Source organism: Gastrolobium bilobum, unplaced genomic scaffold (assembly GCF_033153095.1).
Source record: "Gastrolobium bilobum isolate Gb01-03AN ecotype WA unplaced genomic scaffold, APGP_CSIRO_Gbil_v1 utg1863, whole genome shotgun sequence".
NCBI lineage: Eukaryota > Viridiplantae > Streptophyta > Magnoliopsida > Fabales > Fabaceae > Gastrolobium > Gastrolobium bilobum.
This window is the reverse complement of record NW_026898976.1, coordinates 313,695-330,807: the sequence shown is the minus strand read 5'-3', so window position 1 is coordinate 330,807 and position 17,113 is coordinate 313,695. Positions and strand designations below refer to the sequence as shown.

The 17,113-nt window shown below is 31.0% G+C and overlaps 1 protein-coding gene across 1 annotated transcript; it reads left to right on the top strand.

Annotated features, from left to right (window-relative positions):
* Positions 1-14,471: 14,471 nt before the first annotated feature.
* LOC133286040 (protein CUP-SHAPED COTYLEDON 1-like) lies at positions 14,472-16,702 on the top strand. Its single transcript, XM_061483380.1, has 3 exons — positions 14,472-14,688; positions 15,353-15,624; positions 16,133-16,702. The coding sequence occupies exons 1-3, from the start codon at positions 14,517-14,519 to the stop codon at positions 16,700-16,702; spliced, it is 1,014 nt and encodes a 337-aa protein (XP_061339364.1). The 5' UTR covers positions 14,472-14,516.
* The last annotated feature ends 411 nt before the right edge of the window (positions 16,703-17,113 follow it).

Here is a 17,113-nt window from a genome sequence, read left to right as displayed (position 1 = left end):
CTGTTTGGTTAGCTTGGCAGTGGAGAAGCGGGAATAGTCGCCATGTTAGCTACTAGCTACTATTCGGTAGAGCCCTTACTCCATTCCCTAATAGGAATGGCGGGCTCGTGTTCTCTTATTAATTGCTATGCATTCATAATCAAGAAGTAGGGTTAGCTACCCTATCGCTCCCTCTCCTCACCGTATGACGGTGCAGTCCGTAGAGAATCTGATTCGTGAGTATACACAAGCCTGGATAACTTCTAAAGGGACAAAGCTGACCAAAAATTATATTTCTGTTTCTATTAGATGGTTACCTCCGGACACAGGTTGGGTGAAATTAAACACGGATGGTGTAGCCAGGAGTGATGGCAGGGGTGCTGCTTGTGGAGGAATTATAAGAGATAAAAATGGTTATTTGATAGATGAGTTTGCTTACTATATTGGCCATTGTTCAGCTTTTGTTGCAGAATTATAGGGCGTCCTCAAGGGTCTTGAATTTGCTTAGGCTAGAGGTTGGAGACGCTGCATCCTAGAAAGTGATTCAAGCTCAGTTATCACTTTGCTCTCCAGCAGTGGAAGAGCAGCTTGAGAGTCTCGCTTAGTGACTCGAATTCGAGTATGGTTACAAAAGAATTGGGAAGTTCACCTGGCTCATGTTTTTAGAGAAGGAAATAGTTGTGTAGGTTGACTTTCTAAATATCCTTTACACTATCCTGTTGTGAATAATTTTTGTGTTTTTTCAAATCCTCCCCCTGGTAATTGGCCTTTGTATTGGGTTGATTTGTCTTTGTCTTGTAATTTCAGAACGATTTTATTGAATTGATCTCTTTGGGGTGTTGTTGTTAACCCCCTTAGATTACCCAAAAAATAAAAAATTCTCATGTGCATTCTTTTTTTTATTTTATAAACTACATGTATCTTTTATGAGAGACAATTTTATTCAGGGAGGGTCTAGGATTAAGGCTTAAAATCTCTTCCAAAGATGATATTGGAGAGGATCAAATACATGCTCTCATCCCATCTACTCAGTTCTTTTGCGCCAATTGAACTACCACCATTTGGTGCATACTTTTCTTCCTTTTCTTTTAGTTCGTAATAATATCATAAATGGATAGAAGCCAATGTAATGGTTGGATTGTTAAGCTAACATCTATTTATTTATTTATCTTGAGGGGAAATAGAGAAAGAAGATGGCCTCAAAGAGAGAAAACATATATGATATGAGGAGAGAAGTTTGGATAGAAAGAGACATGACTATTTCTTCTTTTTTTAATAGGTTTCATATCTTATAAAAAAAATTGGAGAAGTGAATTTATAATTTTATTCTAAAATCAATTTAGTCTTTATAGTTAAAAACTTTAACTAATTATAATCTAAAAAAACTTAATTATCTAACTCTACCAAAAAAAAAAAAAACTGTCCTTTTCTAATCCATTAAATGTAGAATATTATGATTTTTCTTTTTAATCCATCATTGTACGAGTAAGGTTGATTAAAGAATAAGTCAACAAAGCATACCAAAAAAAAAAAAAAAAGAATAAGTCACAATAAAAATAATGTTATTAAGGGATTGGAATTACGGATAGTAAACCCAAGAACCAATATTGTTGCAGCAAAATATTATGTGGCGCTCAAACTTATTGTAGATAAGCTAAAACCTTCAATTGTATCATTAATCGAATTTCCAATCTAGGAATGCTCGTCGTGTTCATCCTAATTTTCGTAGAGGCGCGGTGTTTGGCATTATGAATGTTTTAAGATTTATAACAAAGAGAAGTAATAATTTTTTGGTTTCACAGTTTGATGATTAACTTGTAAATGTACGTAATTGTGTTATTTTTTTATTTTATATATTTAATAAGTTTTTTTTTAAAAAAATATTAATTATACGTATTCTTAAAAATAATTTACTTAAATTAGACATGAAAATAAAATTTTATTAAATAAAAATATATTATTCCTAGCTGAGTAAAGTAGTTATTAAATGTTTATAAAAAAAAAAGTAGTTATTAAATAAGTTTCGATAACTTGTCTATCAATCTTATATTTAAGAATGACATTTTCAAAAATATAGTTGATAATTAAACATTTTCATGTACAAGGGTATGTATGGCAAACAAATTGTACGTTCTCCGTATGCAATTGCAAGTTTTCGTAAGATTTATGTCCTTCATCGATGCATCACTCACTCTCGCTATGTTCTCTAAAACCAGTGCCCAAAACGTGTCATTCAGATCACTCTACGAGATGCGTAACAGCGTGAGTACAAAGTCTAAGTACATGGGGAAGGGGTTTGTAATCTTTTTCCAACCTAACACACTGATCATAATTTTGATAATTTGTACAAGAAAAGGCACACCAGCAGATTAAATACAACAAAATTATATATACTGAATTGGTTGGCTTCATTGAATGGGAAGTTCGTTTGATTTACTTAAAAAGTAAGAGACGCTGTAGTATAAAAAATTAATTTTATTTAATTTGTAAATAATGTAAGTATCAGATAATTTTTTTGCAAAAATATATATATAATTTAAATTATTGTATAAATGAAATTAGTTATAAAATTTTATCCACTGCAACAAAAAGACCAATAACCTTTGTCACTTTATTATTTCAGTTTTAAAGAAAATAATGCACAACATAAAAGATATTATAATAAATGAGGAAACTATTTCTCCTGTCACTCACTCGAGAATAAAGATATATCTCCAAAACTATGTTAATTTGGAAATTGAGAGAATTTATGAAGGATATCTTAAGAAGTTTATTTTTTTTTTATATATAAATTTTATCAAAACACCGTTCATTAATTTACTCAACTTTCAAACTAACGTTAATTTTGAAGTTGGTAGAGATAACTTTAACGATAAACCCATAATAAATCTTGTATTGTTTTATTATTATTTGTTTAAATAATTTTATTTATATTATTTCTTTTTATGTATCAAATCGCAAAATATTATCCACACGATATATCTATACAAAAAAAATAAGGAAACGTGTAGATCACACCAATAGGTTAAAATAATGGGAAAAATATTTCTACTTTTATATGACACAACTTGTGTTATTTCACTCTCACAAAAAGATAGAACCCACATTTTTATTTTTTTTATCTACTTTTTCTCCCATGATTTATCTTTTTCTCTCACTTCAAATGACACAATTTTATATCCTTTAAAATGACACATATTTTTTACAAAACAATAGAGAGTTAATATAGCGCAGTTCTCTTAAAGTTTCGCCGTTTCTTTTATGCATGGGAATATGTTTCTGTCCAAACAACCACCCTTTTGAATATATTGTGTCCTCTTTGGAAACAAATATTTATGTTGCGCCAATATCGTTATTTCACTTTTCTTTCATCTTGTAACTATTAATTACAACAACTTAATTAAATTATGCATTTCTGATAAAAGTTAGCTTAATCACTATGTTAATTATGAAATGACCTATTGGTAAGTTGCACCTCTTGTTTTTTGTTTTTTATTTTGAAGTGCTTAACAAGTAAGATAACATGCATAGCCTGTCACACATTTAGAGTTAGGGCTCTTCTTTACGTCTTCGCTTCCTCCATTTTCGTGACATATGCACGTCAATTACTTCACCATTAACATTGACAAAGTCGTTGCAAGATATATAAACTAAATTAAAACGATCTTGATGGAGAAAAATAATACGAGATATATCTATTGTTTCCATTACGTACGTAATTAAAGTATGATATTTAATTGAGTAAGTAAACAGTGAAAAAGATGGATAGAATTCTGCTAAAATTAATTTGTCACAGTTCAAGGTAGAAAGTTGAATAAATCAAAATGACGGCTAGTACTAATTTATTTAATTAAGACTTAATAATAAAAATTCTAACTTACTTTAGCAGAAATTCTGACAAAAAAATTCTGATTTCATAATATTTTTCTTATTAAATTTTGTTTTTGAACAAATGGATAAGAAAACTTAAATTTTTTATTAGCTAAATTACACTTTTATCCTTTAAGAAATCAATGCTTAAATTATATTGTCTTACCTTTTTTAGATATTAATGTATATTATATTTTAATTCATTTTAATATAAATAAATCTCTTACCGATCATTTTTCTCTCTTGTGACTATCAGCATTATGCTGTTGGGCTACTTTTGAACCACCATTGTTGATGTTGGGAGTTGAAAAGAGGAAAATAAAGATTTTATGTAAAATCTCAAAGTTAATAATAGGCGGCGATTTTCAAAATTTCATTTAATTATCCAAAGTTCCAAAATTGATAATAGGAATATTGTTTAAAAGGGCAGGATCAACTTACACCAATAATAAATCTTATATCAAATTTTAACAATTAATTTTTGTATATATTTAACAATTGTGATTTAGTGGATTACATTTAATTATTAATAAATTATGCACAAAAATTAATATATAAGACTTATTATTATCATACCAGTGTAAGTTGATGTTATCCATATTTAAAATAGCTTTAGAAAACACTTACAAAATGAGAAAAAAATGCCCATAACTCCATAAGAAACTCATACAGTCATACTATTAGAAAATGCTAAAATTAAAAAATCATCCATAATTGTCTCGGGCCATTAAAATATTTACTTATATTAAAATAGACTAAAATATATCTTTCAAGGGAAAAATGGTATATTTTTTTGGATAAACCATAAGTATCTTTAACGGAAGGTAATTCTGTTCGGGGTGGTTCCAATATACTTTTTTAAAATAAATAAAAAATTAATAATTTAGAATTTTTTAGGAATTTAGAGCGTAATTTATGCTTCTCCTCTTTTTCTTTTTTTTTTGAAAAACAATTGTTGTTAGAGAGCAATATGATTCATTGAATATGGTAACCCAATTCATAGCAGGGGGTGGGGCTGGCCATTGCCTCCGAATCTCAAAACAATGCCTTTTTTTTTAATCTGTTAAAACATTTTAATAGTTTTTATATAATATTATATGCTTGACACCTTAAAAATAAAACTTAACATTAATATTGTCCTATTACAAATTGACAGAGTAGGCAAAACAAAGTCTGGATATATATATGCATGCTTCTGCGTGAGAAGATTCTAACATGATCATATCAAAAGGCCGTAAACCACCTTGTGTTATTCGAGAAATTAACTTACAAAAAGTAATACGAATTAACTCAAATTGAATTAGTAACTTAAATTGAATTAGTAACTTTATAATAAAATCTTCTAAAACCGACATGATGTAGGGCATATGGACAAAAAGTACAAGACAACGCTCAATGTTACATATGGGATCAGATTGTTTGATAGTGCTGGCATAAAACCATGATAGCTAGCATTTTCATTAGAGTAGAGTACACTTGAAGCTGAAAGATTTTGACATGCTTGTCTTTATTTACCTAAGCACATAAGTATCAAAAAATAAAATAAAAATGTATGTACATTAGCTTAAAGTGAAGAACAAGTAGGCTACACCCAGTCTATCCGTTATCGTTCTTGTCTACCTCTACTTCTAGAATCTTGATAATCTGATATAAATCAACAACAACTACTCCTGTCATGATTAATCAATGTTGACGACAACAATAAAATAATTAGAAATGGCTAGCACATTCATGGGAAGCGCGATTGTAGCCATGTAAACAGTAGTTTATTCACTTACAAGAAATAATTTATTTAGTTTTTTGTTTTACTTTCAGATCTTAAACCTTGGTCAGCTTCAGCAATGTGAATTATATATAATAATGATATACCAATATGTCTCACTAAGTGAGAATCGAAGCAAATTAGGAATTCTTAACAATCTTGCAAAAACCCACCCCAAAAACTGAAATATTAAAAGTTGAATTTCATGTTTAAAAAAAAAAAAAAACTCCCCATTCTTAATTTCGACGATGTGGATCAAAATTTATTAATCTTTTTTTGAATAAACTCATTCAATAATAGTATCTTTGAAGATCATGTTATCAATTTATTATATGACACTTTCAAGTGGCAAGAATTTGTTCTCCTTAATTAGATATTTCGAGTTCAAACTTCTGAGATTTAAAATCTAGATCATCATGCATGTGGCAATATAGTCTATACTAACAAAGAATGAATAATGATGATTATCAAACAAATTATATTGTTATAGTACTAAACCTTCTTTTGCTCCCAAAATAAATCTGTTATACTATGTCACTCTTGAAAAATCCTCACGATCAGTTTATCTTGGACATTAGCTGCTTTTATGTTTGATTAGACCTGTGAATCTGTCATACATAAAGATTAGCAAGGTGGCCTATCCAGAACAGATAGAGAACAAAGTGATTAAGACACTTCAAAAATTTGCTTAGTTGAAGACTTGGAGTGTATGATAAAGAGTAAGTACTCTTGAGGAAATGTGAATTTGATCATTGTATCACAACTATACAAAATCCAGCATTTATGTGCGTATATATGAATTTATCGGTAGTAGAAAGGCCACTTCAGATAATTTTATGGGAGAGGATTACAGAGGACAACATGCTTTAGGAATATGTCTCTCAACATCCCCAATAAAAAAAAAAAGTCAAAATCATTTTAGATGTGGAATTGTCGCTGCCTCCTGCGTGTAACTAACCCTAAAAGTGTTTACATTTATATAGATTATATTTTTTTCTTTCTCAACATAAAGACTTTAAGGGAGAGCGGAGATTGTTCCATTTCAAAGTAAACACATGTTACAAGCTTCTGTAAAAAAGTTATATATAGTATTATATAAGTATATTATTTGAAGCTATAAGAATTTTGCCTAAAACATATTTTTTTTTGTATTAAAAAAAAACATATTTTTTTTTGGTACAACAACTAAACACACATTTTTATCATATGACTAGTTTTTATAGAAACAGTAGTCTTGCACCATCCGTCTAAGCCGGGATGTTCTCGTCATAGTCTCTATTTCTTAAATCTTGGTACTCTTCTTTCAAGGCTACTTAATGCGCAAGCAAGTTGGGGTGTTAAATTGAAAGAATAATGGAACAAATTATCAAATGGAGTCATTAGCTAATTATAAAGTGTGTATGCACGTAATCTCTTAACGGAGATCAGCAACTTAAAAGTTTTGTTTGTGTGCAGAAGCAGAACTGCATTTTGTTCTGCTTCAGCAGACTGGACTGACATGCAATGACAGATAAGTAAGCCTCTTCTAGAGTGTCTGTGTGTCTCTCTCTCTCTCTATATAGGGTAAAATCATTTTTATAGCTGTTTTAGCTACAACAATGACAGATGTATAGTTATGATTCTTCACATTTAATGTTTTCACGTATATATATAACAAGTATTTGACTGCTGCACCTACATTATAGAAATATAAATCCATATATATATATACGAGGTAGGATCATTTGACACCAGTGTCAAATTTAAAATTTGACATCTCATTTGAAAGTCCTTAGATAAAAAAAGATCAATGATGTCACATGCTTACAAATCAGATTCGTTGATATTTTTTGATCTAAGAACTATCAAATAAGATGTCAAATTTAAAATTTGACACTAATATCAGTATCAAATGATCCTGCTGATCGTATTATAATAGTTTCATTCAAATATTCAATATCCATTCCCCGTAACCCCGATGCCACCCCAACCAGAAATTTGTACTTACGTTACAAATTTTCTCAACATAAACTGATCTTGTGATCTAATCATCATGAATTCTGACAATGTGCACTTAATTGTACAATTTTTAAATGGACTAAAAAACACTGTTATTTTTACCCATATCTGTAATTGGGCAGCACAGTGTTAGTTCTATCTAAGGGGTATATATTCAAACTTATTACACGTAGATAGTTTTCCTTTGGTCAATTCCAATCCTTTCAATTTTATGAATTCAACCAAATCAATATTTTTAACATAAATTTTTTTTCACGCTATCATTAAATTATGTTATTAATATCACTAAAAGAGTTTGATCGTAAATAAGATAAATACTAGTAGTAAAACTTTGATGTGGCAACACATGAATCAAAATTAAACTCATTAGTTAAATCCCCACATTCGCCTGTCACCCACAAATTCCAATTATTTTCTGAATTTGCAGCTTCAATGAAAAGATTAGTTGATCTTTTCAGAACAGGTAAACATGATGGAGACAGTTCAATTAGATTATTTGAAGTGAATGATAAGTAAGCAGCGGATTGTGATGGATGGATATTAGAACATTTGTCTAAGCACTGAAGCACAGTTATTGCTCGATAATTCAATGCTAAAGCCATGAATCTTTCCAATATCATAACTACCTACCTTTGAAAAAGTATCGACAAAATCAAAGGACTGCAAATAATTCACTATCCTCCGATCCCGACAATTTAAACTACGTATGAAACACGTAATGCAGCTTTCACATTCGAAGACAAGATTAGTTATAACTCACAAAACCTTAGCCTTGTTTAATGAAATCTCTCTGCTTGGCCTTTGTATCACACGTATATGTACAAAACCCTGCAGAACTGAAGTGTGTCTGTCTGACTGAGCACTTAATAAATGACAAATTCACAAGAGGCCAATTAACTAGATTTAGATGTTAAAAGAAAGAAAACTCTGAGCCCTTCATGAGCATCAGCAAGTTAATCCTAATTAATGGAATCTGCTAGTTTTGGTGCTATTAATATCAAGAAGCTCATCATTCTGATATGATTAAGGGAGAAAAGGCCCTGCCATTAAAGGACTACTTGGAGGGCAACCTGTGCATATATAGCTAAGGTGAGTAACAAATTCAATCCAAAAACTTAAACGGTTAATTAAGTGACGTCGAATTTTATATTAAATTTCTTTAGCATATACTCTCACACAAAGTTCATTGGACTTGAAAGTGAATAATACTCATGATCACTCGGTTACAAGTTTATGATATTATGTAAAGAATCAATTTTACTAAAAAAACTTAATTTTGTAATTCAGGTAAAAATTGTTATCAATTTAATTAAAAAACTTAAGTTCGTAATTCAGGTAGAAATTGTTAAAACTTTATAGTAGGATTTACATAAAAAAAGGAAAACCTGAAATAAGTTTGCAATGAGAAAACAATTAAGGTACATGACACAAAAGAGGCCTAGAAAATTTTGAAGTTCCACCTATGTACAAGATATATAATAGGATAGTTTTAATTCAAATTATTTTGCTAAACCGAATTAAAACCAAAATAAATATAGAATTAATATAATATTGACAATTTGAAATTTGACATCAGAATGTAAGAAATTAAATTGGAGGGAGAAATTCACGGCTAATAGTATATACACACATGTAGTTATGCCACTCAATAGTTTCCCCCTCCGGACCCCAGATCATTATCAGCATATCCTTCAATAATGGGCTCTGAACTCACCTTTCTTCTAATAATGGTGATGTATGTAATTTAATTAAGTATAATTTCTCAAGGCTTTCAGTTGATCACTTGTTGGCTGCTACGAAGCCAGATTATTGTTTCATGGATGATGTCACAAAGAAGATTGATCCATTCAGGTTTGTCAATGAAGATTGAAAAACAATATATATGGGCCCCTTCTATTTAATGATTACGGATATTTGGGATTTGAATTAAACTTAAAGAAAATACAAACTAGTTATAATTACGGGAAAAATATTTCTGCAGTTACTGCAGAAAAGTTATCTGCATTTATTTTTAAAACGATGTCGTTTTGCTATTGAAATATTAAAAAATTATAGATATAAAAACAATTATAATCCTGAAATAAATTAAAATTACAAAAATACCATGATTTCCGCCCAAAATGACGTGTATTGACTTACTGCAGATAACTTATCTGCAGTAACTGCAGAAAAAGCGAACCCTATAATTACACAGCATATACACTGCACAACTATAATTTGCACCGACATCAACACAAGATATAATACGATATGACATTTTAATATGTTAGTTTTAGAAAATATTAAATTTTGATACGTTAGGACATGTTTTGATATTAAATACTATTTTTAATTTATGTAATGTATATTGTATTTAATATTCAATAAATTAACAAAAAAATGAAACTAAACTTATAATATCCATCAATTGTACAAAGAAACATAAGATGTAAATATGTATAAAAAAAAAAACATAAGATGTAAATATTTACTATTATATTTTCAAATTGAAAATCTCTTATACACTTCAGCAAGATTAATTCGGTATTCATTTTTAATTTCTATTATATCAGTTTGATAAAATATCAATTAATTTTTTTATGATATGTAATAAAATTTCAAATATTATAGATGTTAAAGCGTGTCAAAGTGCCAAAAAGTGTCGAAGTGTCACAGAATATCAGACATGACACTTTAAATTTTTTGAAGTGTCGGTGCAAGATAGTTACATTATACATAATCCTATTTGTCTTCATAGAAACAAATCGTTTTGGAAAATATCTTTAGCAATCCGTAATATCAAACCATTTAGTGCATTTATTCTACACACTCTTTTATGATTAATACCATCCGAGTCCCAATTTTTGTTTTTTACTATTGCAGCCAAACAAAGACGATTCAAAGCACCCTGCAGTTGAGGGCGAGGCTGAAATATTATAGACATTACTAATTTAACAATAAGATACAGGTACAGCAGCAGTGAAAAAAAGTGCATTAGTCATTCACTTGGCTCTTCAGTATTCCGCCGTAAAATACCTACCAAGACCCACAGGCTCATTCTATTCTATGACATGTATTTTACCCACAAGTCTATCCCAACTCTACATTTCCAAATTGGTTGCAACTTCCTCAAATCAAATTTGTCAAACAAATCAATTGCACGTACCTTAAGAACGAAGGAAAAAAACTTTACGGACGGTTAACAGTCAAAACACGGATCTTTATGACACCTGGTAAGTTCATATACGTACGAGCTTTGGCCTTAGAAGAACGAAGGAAAAGAAATCAATGCCATTAGATAGCTTTACTTAAAGATTTTCGCATATAATATACAATAAAAATCAGGATATGGACCTAGCTAGGCTACATTTCGGGTCATCCATTTTATTTATTATTTATTATTATTGTTTACTTTGTCACGAGTCGACCCTGCATTTCCAAGTCTTTGAGTTCATTAAAAGATTTGATGTTTTTCATACCGTAGGAAATATGTGAAATCCATGTGAAGTTATATTAAGAGAAAAGAGAAATAAAAAATATGAGTCTTATACACTTTTATATGTATATAAAAGATAAAATTATCTCATAGAGAAATATTAATTCCTTCGTTTAATTGTATAAAAGAAGAGTACAGCTCAAGTTCAAGCATGTTTCACAGTTTAATAAGGACAAAAGCCCGCATGCATATATGGTGCGTACCCCTAACTAGAGTTAAAGAATACCCTCATTCCTTGTTTGATCATGAAATTCCACTCTCTCTCGCGCTCGCCCCCACACAGTGACAAGAGGAAACAATTTAAAAGGATAAATTAATTCTATATTTAAGGGCTAGATTATAATTTTGCTTAAATAACAAAAATAACAAAAGTGGGTTTGTCTCGGCATTATGGGGGAGATGGAGACCTTAGTCAACTCCTACAACGGGACAAGATATGCGCTAGAGATATATATCTTGCTTTAATTTGTAACCTAATGTTTGCAAATAAATACATAAGGATAAAAGAATTTGAAAATATTATGAAATATAGCATAGTGTGTTTTACATAGAGTACAGACAGGAACTACATAGTATATTACAAATGCCAAAAATTTCCCCTGGACGCTGGCGACTATGTTGCCTATCAGGTTGCCATGCTTTTCGCTTCCGCTTTCTCTCTATCTTTCAACACAAGCAAATTCCATGACTAAGGTCATGTTTTCCTGCCACAACAATACCAAAACAACATCGATTTGTGGTTTAAAAAAAAGGGCAATGCTTTTCTCATGCTATTGGAGAGGAGGAAATCTCCTACACACTCAAATTCATGATGAGACCCACACATAAAAAATAAAGAAAACAAAAAAAATTATTGTACGCAAAACGAACTCTCACTAACATGAGAAGAGAGCTCTCCTACAACATAAGAATTCTTTTTCCCTTAAAAAATACATGTAAAAGCATTTTGAGAATTTCATATTACAATAGACAAGCAAAATATTAAAAAGCTCCATGCATGTATTTTTCCCCTAAACCCCATTTCGATGTTATTTTGGACTACACGATATAATCCTAATAAATAATACCGAAACATGAAAAACACTAAACCCTTCGTTATATATATAGAGTTTTATAAGAGTTATGTTGTAGGAAAAGTGATTGTGTAATGTTATAGAGATTCGTTTTGCGTGCCGAAATTTTCTTTTTTCCTTTTTTCTTTAAAAAGTGTGGGCCCCACAAAATGTTGTATGTGTAGGAAAGTTTGTTGTGTCATGTTAAATGACAAATGCAAACCCCATATATAGATAGGGTTTGTTTCTTCTGATGTTACTTTAGATAACTTTATGTAATGTTCATCAAAACGACGTCGTTTTGGGACAGAATTCATGGTATTTTTGTAATTTTAATTTATTTTAGGGTTATAATAGCTTTTATCACTCTAATTTTTTAATTTTTCAACCCCAAAACGACGTCGTTTGGATGAACATTAGATAAAGTTATCTAAAGTAACATCGGAAACTTTTTTCCCATATATATATATACACTTTGTTGGAAGTAATGAGTTTGAGAGAAAAAAATTTAGAAGTGCTTGAAGTATTACACCAAGAGACATTAAGTTTGGAATGCTCAACAATATTACCTCCCGCTTAAGAAACTCTAGAGATAATGCAAGCTATTGCGCTCCAATCCATATGGACCCAAATAATCATGCTTTCACCTATTGAGTTTGTATGTGAACATAATATTGAATTATATTATTAATATATCCAACACACTTTTTACCAAGTAAATTAATATGTGTTCATGTTCTTTATCAACTTCTTATACTCATCACATTAAGCAGTTAGCACTTAACAATATGAACTTTATATTGTGAGTATTTGCAGATCATTAATTGAGTTCGTCAATTGCATATATATGTACTTGTGTGTGCATGTAAAATATTTAACTCTGGTTTTTAGTTACTGAAATGTATAGTTGATCATGGTAATGATGTAGATACCCAAGCAATTATTTAATGTGGAAATCATAGCCAATAAGAAAGGAGGAAAAAAAGAAGAAGGAAGAATTCAAGGACAGGGATTTGTGGAAATTGGTCAGGGAGAAGAGGAACGGTCTTCCTTGAAATAATCCATTTTTATAATTCAGTGGTTGGCGCCCTAGGGAGCCCCATCTTCATGTGTTCTTTGTTCTTTCCTCATATATTCCTATTCCTCGTGCATTTTGACTTTTTGGTTGCCCTCACTTCTACACAACGGGGTCCACAATATATATATATTACGTGGCTGATCCTCATTTGTTATTTTATAAATCATATTACGTAGAAAAAAGGGCCCACTACATCACGTGTGCATGATTGACTCCCTTGAATGTTACTTCTTGTGTTGGCTCTGAAATCCATACGAGTTCTATGTTATATGCGCCTACCAAGAAAATAATAAATGCAAAAAAATATGACTATATATGTGACTGATTTATTAAGGGAAGAGTAAATAATCACCGTTCAATAACTTTACACATTTATTATCTTTCTTTATCTTTTTTAGGTATTTCTCTTTAAGCAGTTGTTTTTCTTAGGTTAGATAAGATAAAACAGTTTTTCTACACAAATAAATCTTATGTGGAATTTATTTTAATTTTTTTTCCTATTCTCTCTCCTCTCTCTCTTTCTTTTGTGAGTGTAGGAACATTGTTCTTATCTTATGCAAAACAAGAAAAATAAATCCCTTCTCTTTGTATCATCATCTTTGTACAGCAGTCAGCAAAGAATATTATTCATTTATTACCAAACATAAAATGGTAATAATATTGCTGATGACATATATATATATATATATATATATATATATATATATATAGTGGCGAGGTCAAGATCGTCATTCTAATTCAAGTTGCTAGCTATCTTTCTTGGTAAGTACAGCTTGCTCTGGTCTATGCAACTTGAAGGTGAAGACCCACATTTGGTGGAAGCTTCAGAAACACACTCTTCGTTTTTCTTCGTTACCTTTGTACTTAAATTCCCTAACTTGTCATGCATGGTGTGATTAGTAGTAATTAGAAAGCTCCCTCCCTACCTTTAATATATCTTTTTTATCCGTTCATATTTTGCAGTATCCCTCAAGTCAGTGTTTCGTTTCAAAGTGAATGATATAACTCATATAAAGCATCAAAACCTAAATTGAAAGAAGAGTTTTGTCTCTTGTCTCTCCATGCAAGTAAGCAACTGCTTAACTAATTTGTATCTTTACGTACAGATCATAATTGTCAAGGAATTTTCTTCCTCTATTAGAAGAAGAAAGTCTTTTGTAATTAGAAAAAGAAGAGAGATGAAATATTGAACTTTCTTCAACGTTTTGTATAGCTTTTATCTAAGAAGTCTATCATGTCACTTTTTGTGTGCTACAGAAGGAAAAGGAAGCAATTACCAAGGAGGGAACAACGGATATAGAGATGGAAGGAACTCGTGGAAAGGAGGAAACCTTACCACCGGGTTTTCGATTTCATCCTACAGATGAAGAACTCATCACTTGCTATCTCATAAATAAGATATCGGATTCTAGTTTTACAGGCAAAGCAATAACTGATGTAGATCTCAACAAATGTGAGCCATGGGAGCTGCCAGGTACATATAGTTTTTATCTAAGACCTTCTCTTCTGTTTTAATTAAGATCGGTTCGTTTATGCATGCGTACTTTATGGTTGCAAATATTGTTCATTAATTTGATTTTGCGATTTTCTTTACTCATACATAGTCATATTTAACATTTAGAATTAGGTCCATCACATTATATATGTTATTTGTCTAGTATATCATTTATATGTTTTTAATTTCTTATTTTCATCATGTTTACTTTAGATAATTTTCACTTCAAAAGCATTTTGTTGAAGGAAACAAAAATTTCTTTTTATTTTCAACGCCCGTTAGCGTTTGATAAACTTAAAACAAGCATGGTGTTAGTCTTTAGATACATGCTATTTTTAAGATATAGTCAGCAACTATCTAGGGTTTCTTCATAATATATATACACACACGGTTATATTATCCTTTATTTTGGGGGGGCAATTGATTGTTGATGCAATTATTCCAATTAATTCCATTATATTGTATATATACAACACACTAATATAATAAGGTAGACCTTTGTCTTTTTTATGATATGGATAAGATTTACGCGCTATATATAATTTGATGCATCCTTCATTATTTTCTAACAAAATACAGCAAAAGTATCTCACCCAATACATTATTGATGTTTGTTTTTTTCCAATAATTTTTTATGAAATAGGGAAGGCGAAGATGGGAGAAAAAGAATGGTACTTCTTCAGTCTCAGAGATCGTAAATACCCCACTGGTGTGAGAACTAATCGAGCAACGAACACCGGGTACTGGAAGACCACAGGGAAAGACAAGGAGATCCTCAATAGTGTTACATCGGAGTTGGTAGGTATGAAAAAGACTTTGGTTTTCTACAAAGGAAGAGCTCCAAGAGGAGAGAAAAGTAACTGGGTCATGCATGAATACCGCATTCACTCAAAATCCAGCTTCAGAACTAGCAAGGTATATAGACATATACGTCAATATATATAATAAAATCCCTTTTAGCTTCTTCAACTAATTATAATTAACCTAGGAACAATTAATATCCTCATAATATGTAGCCAAAAAATAAATAAAAACATAAGAATTGGGTAACCATTTTAAATGGAGTTATAAATTCTTACTCAACATTAAAAAAAAAAAAAAAAAAAAACTAACTAATATAACACCATCCACTAGGGTTAGCCCAGTGGTGTGGTGTGTGTGTTAGGTGTGTGTAGTATAATGTGTGTAGTGTTTGATTTCCATTGTTAGAGAATATATAAATCATTAAAAAGACCCTCACCCAACACCTTAAGATTTTAGGTTGAATTGGTTCTTAACATGTCTGATATCATGTTAAGAACCAATTCAATCCAAAACCTTAAGGTGTTGGGTAATGACTTTTTTTACGATTTATCTATTCTCTAACACCCATTGTAATCCAAAAAAAAAAAAACTAATATAACAACCATTGTGATATATACAGCAGGATGAATGGGTGGTTTGCAGGGTATTCCAGAAGAGTGCTGGAGCAAAAAAGTACCCTTCTTCCAACCATACAAGAGCAGTGAATCCTTATAGCTTGGAAATAGGTCCTAATATTGTGCCACCTCCAATGATGCAATTAGGAGATCATGCTGCTCATTTCCTTTATGGAAGGAATTACATGAGCAATGCAGAGGTAGCCGAAGTTGCTAGGGTTTTGAGAGGAGGTGGATCCACCAGTAATGTCAACCTACCAATGCTATCCCACTTGAACTACCCTGCATCTGCAGCAGGAGGAGGATTCACCATTTCAGGGCTTAATTTGAATCTTGGAGGAGGAGGAGGAGGAGCAACATCACAACCCATTTTGCGGCCAATGCAACCTTTGTCACATCATGCTCAGACAATGGCTCATGTACATGATGTCAGTTCCAACATGATGACAGCTAGTTCTCTTGGTGCAGAGAATGTAGGTTATGTTACAGAAATGAGCAATGCAAATCCTCATGGTAATAGGTATATGGGCATGGACCATTGCATGGATCTAGATAATTACTGGCCTTCCTACTAAATTAGGAGGACCTTCATACTTAGTATATTAGACTTAATCTAGTACTATAACTTTAGTTGGATAAGCTACCATAAAAGTTCTTCTTTTTCTTGTGTTTTCTTAGTTTGATGCGGGTAAATAACCTGCAGTATCCAAGTTATCTTGAGCCCTTTGCACCTATTGTTTGTCGATTGCGTACTATCTTTTCTTGATTGAGAATCACGATATATCATGGTCATGATTGCATTTTCCTTGTCCCTGATTATTTGCATGTTATTGCGTTTCATTGTTTTCTTTCTTAATGCTAATTGGGACTTGCTAACGTTGATTAGATTAAAAGAGATTTGATTAATTATTTGTGTGTTCTTTGTACTATTTTCACACCATTTTATTTTTTGTTGAGAATTGGTTGAATAACGATACGATATATAC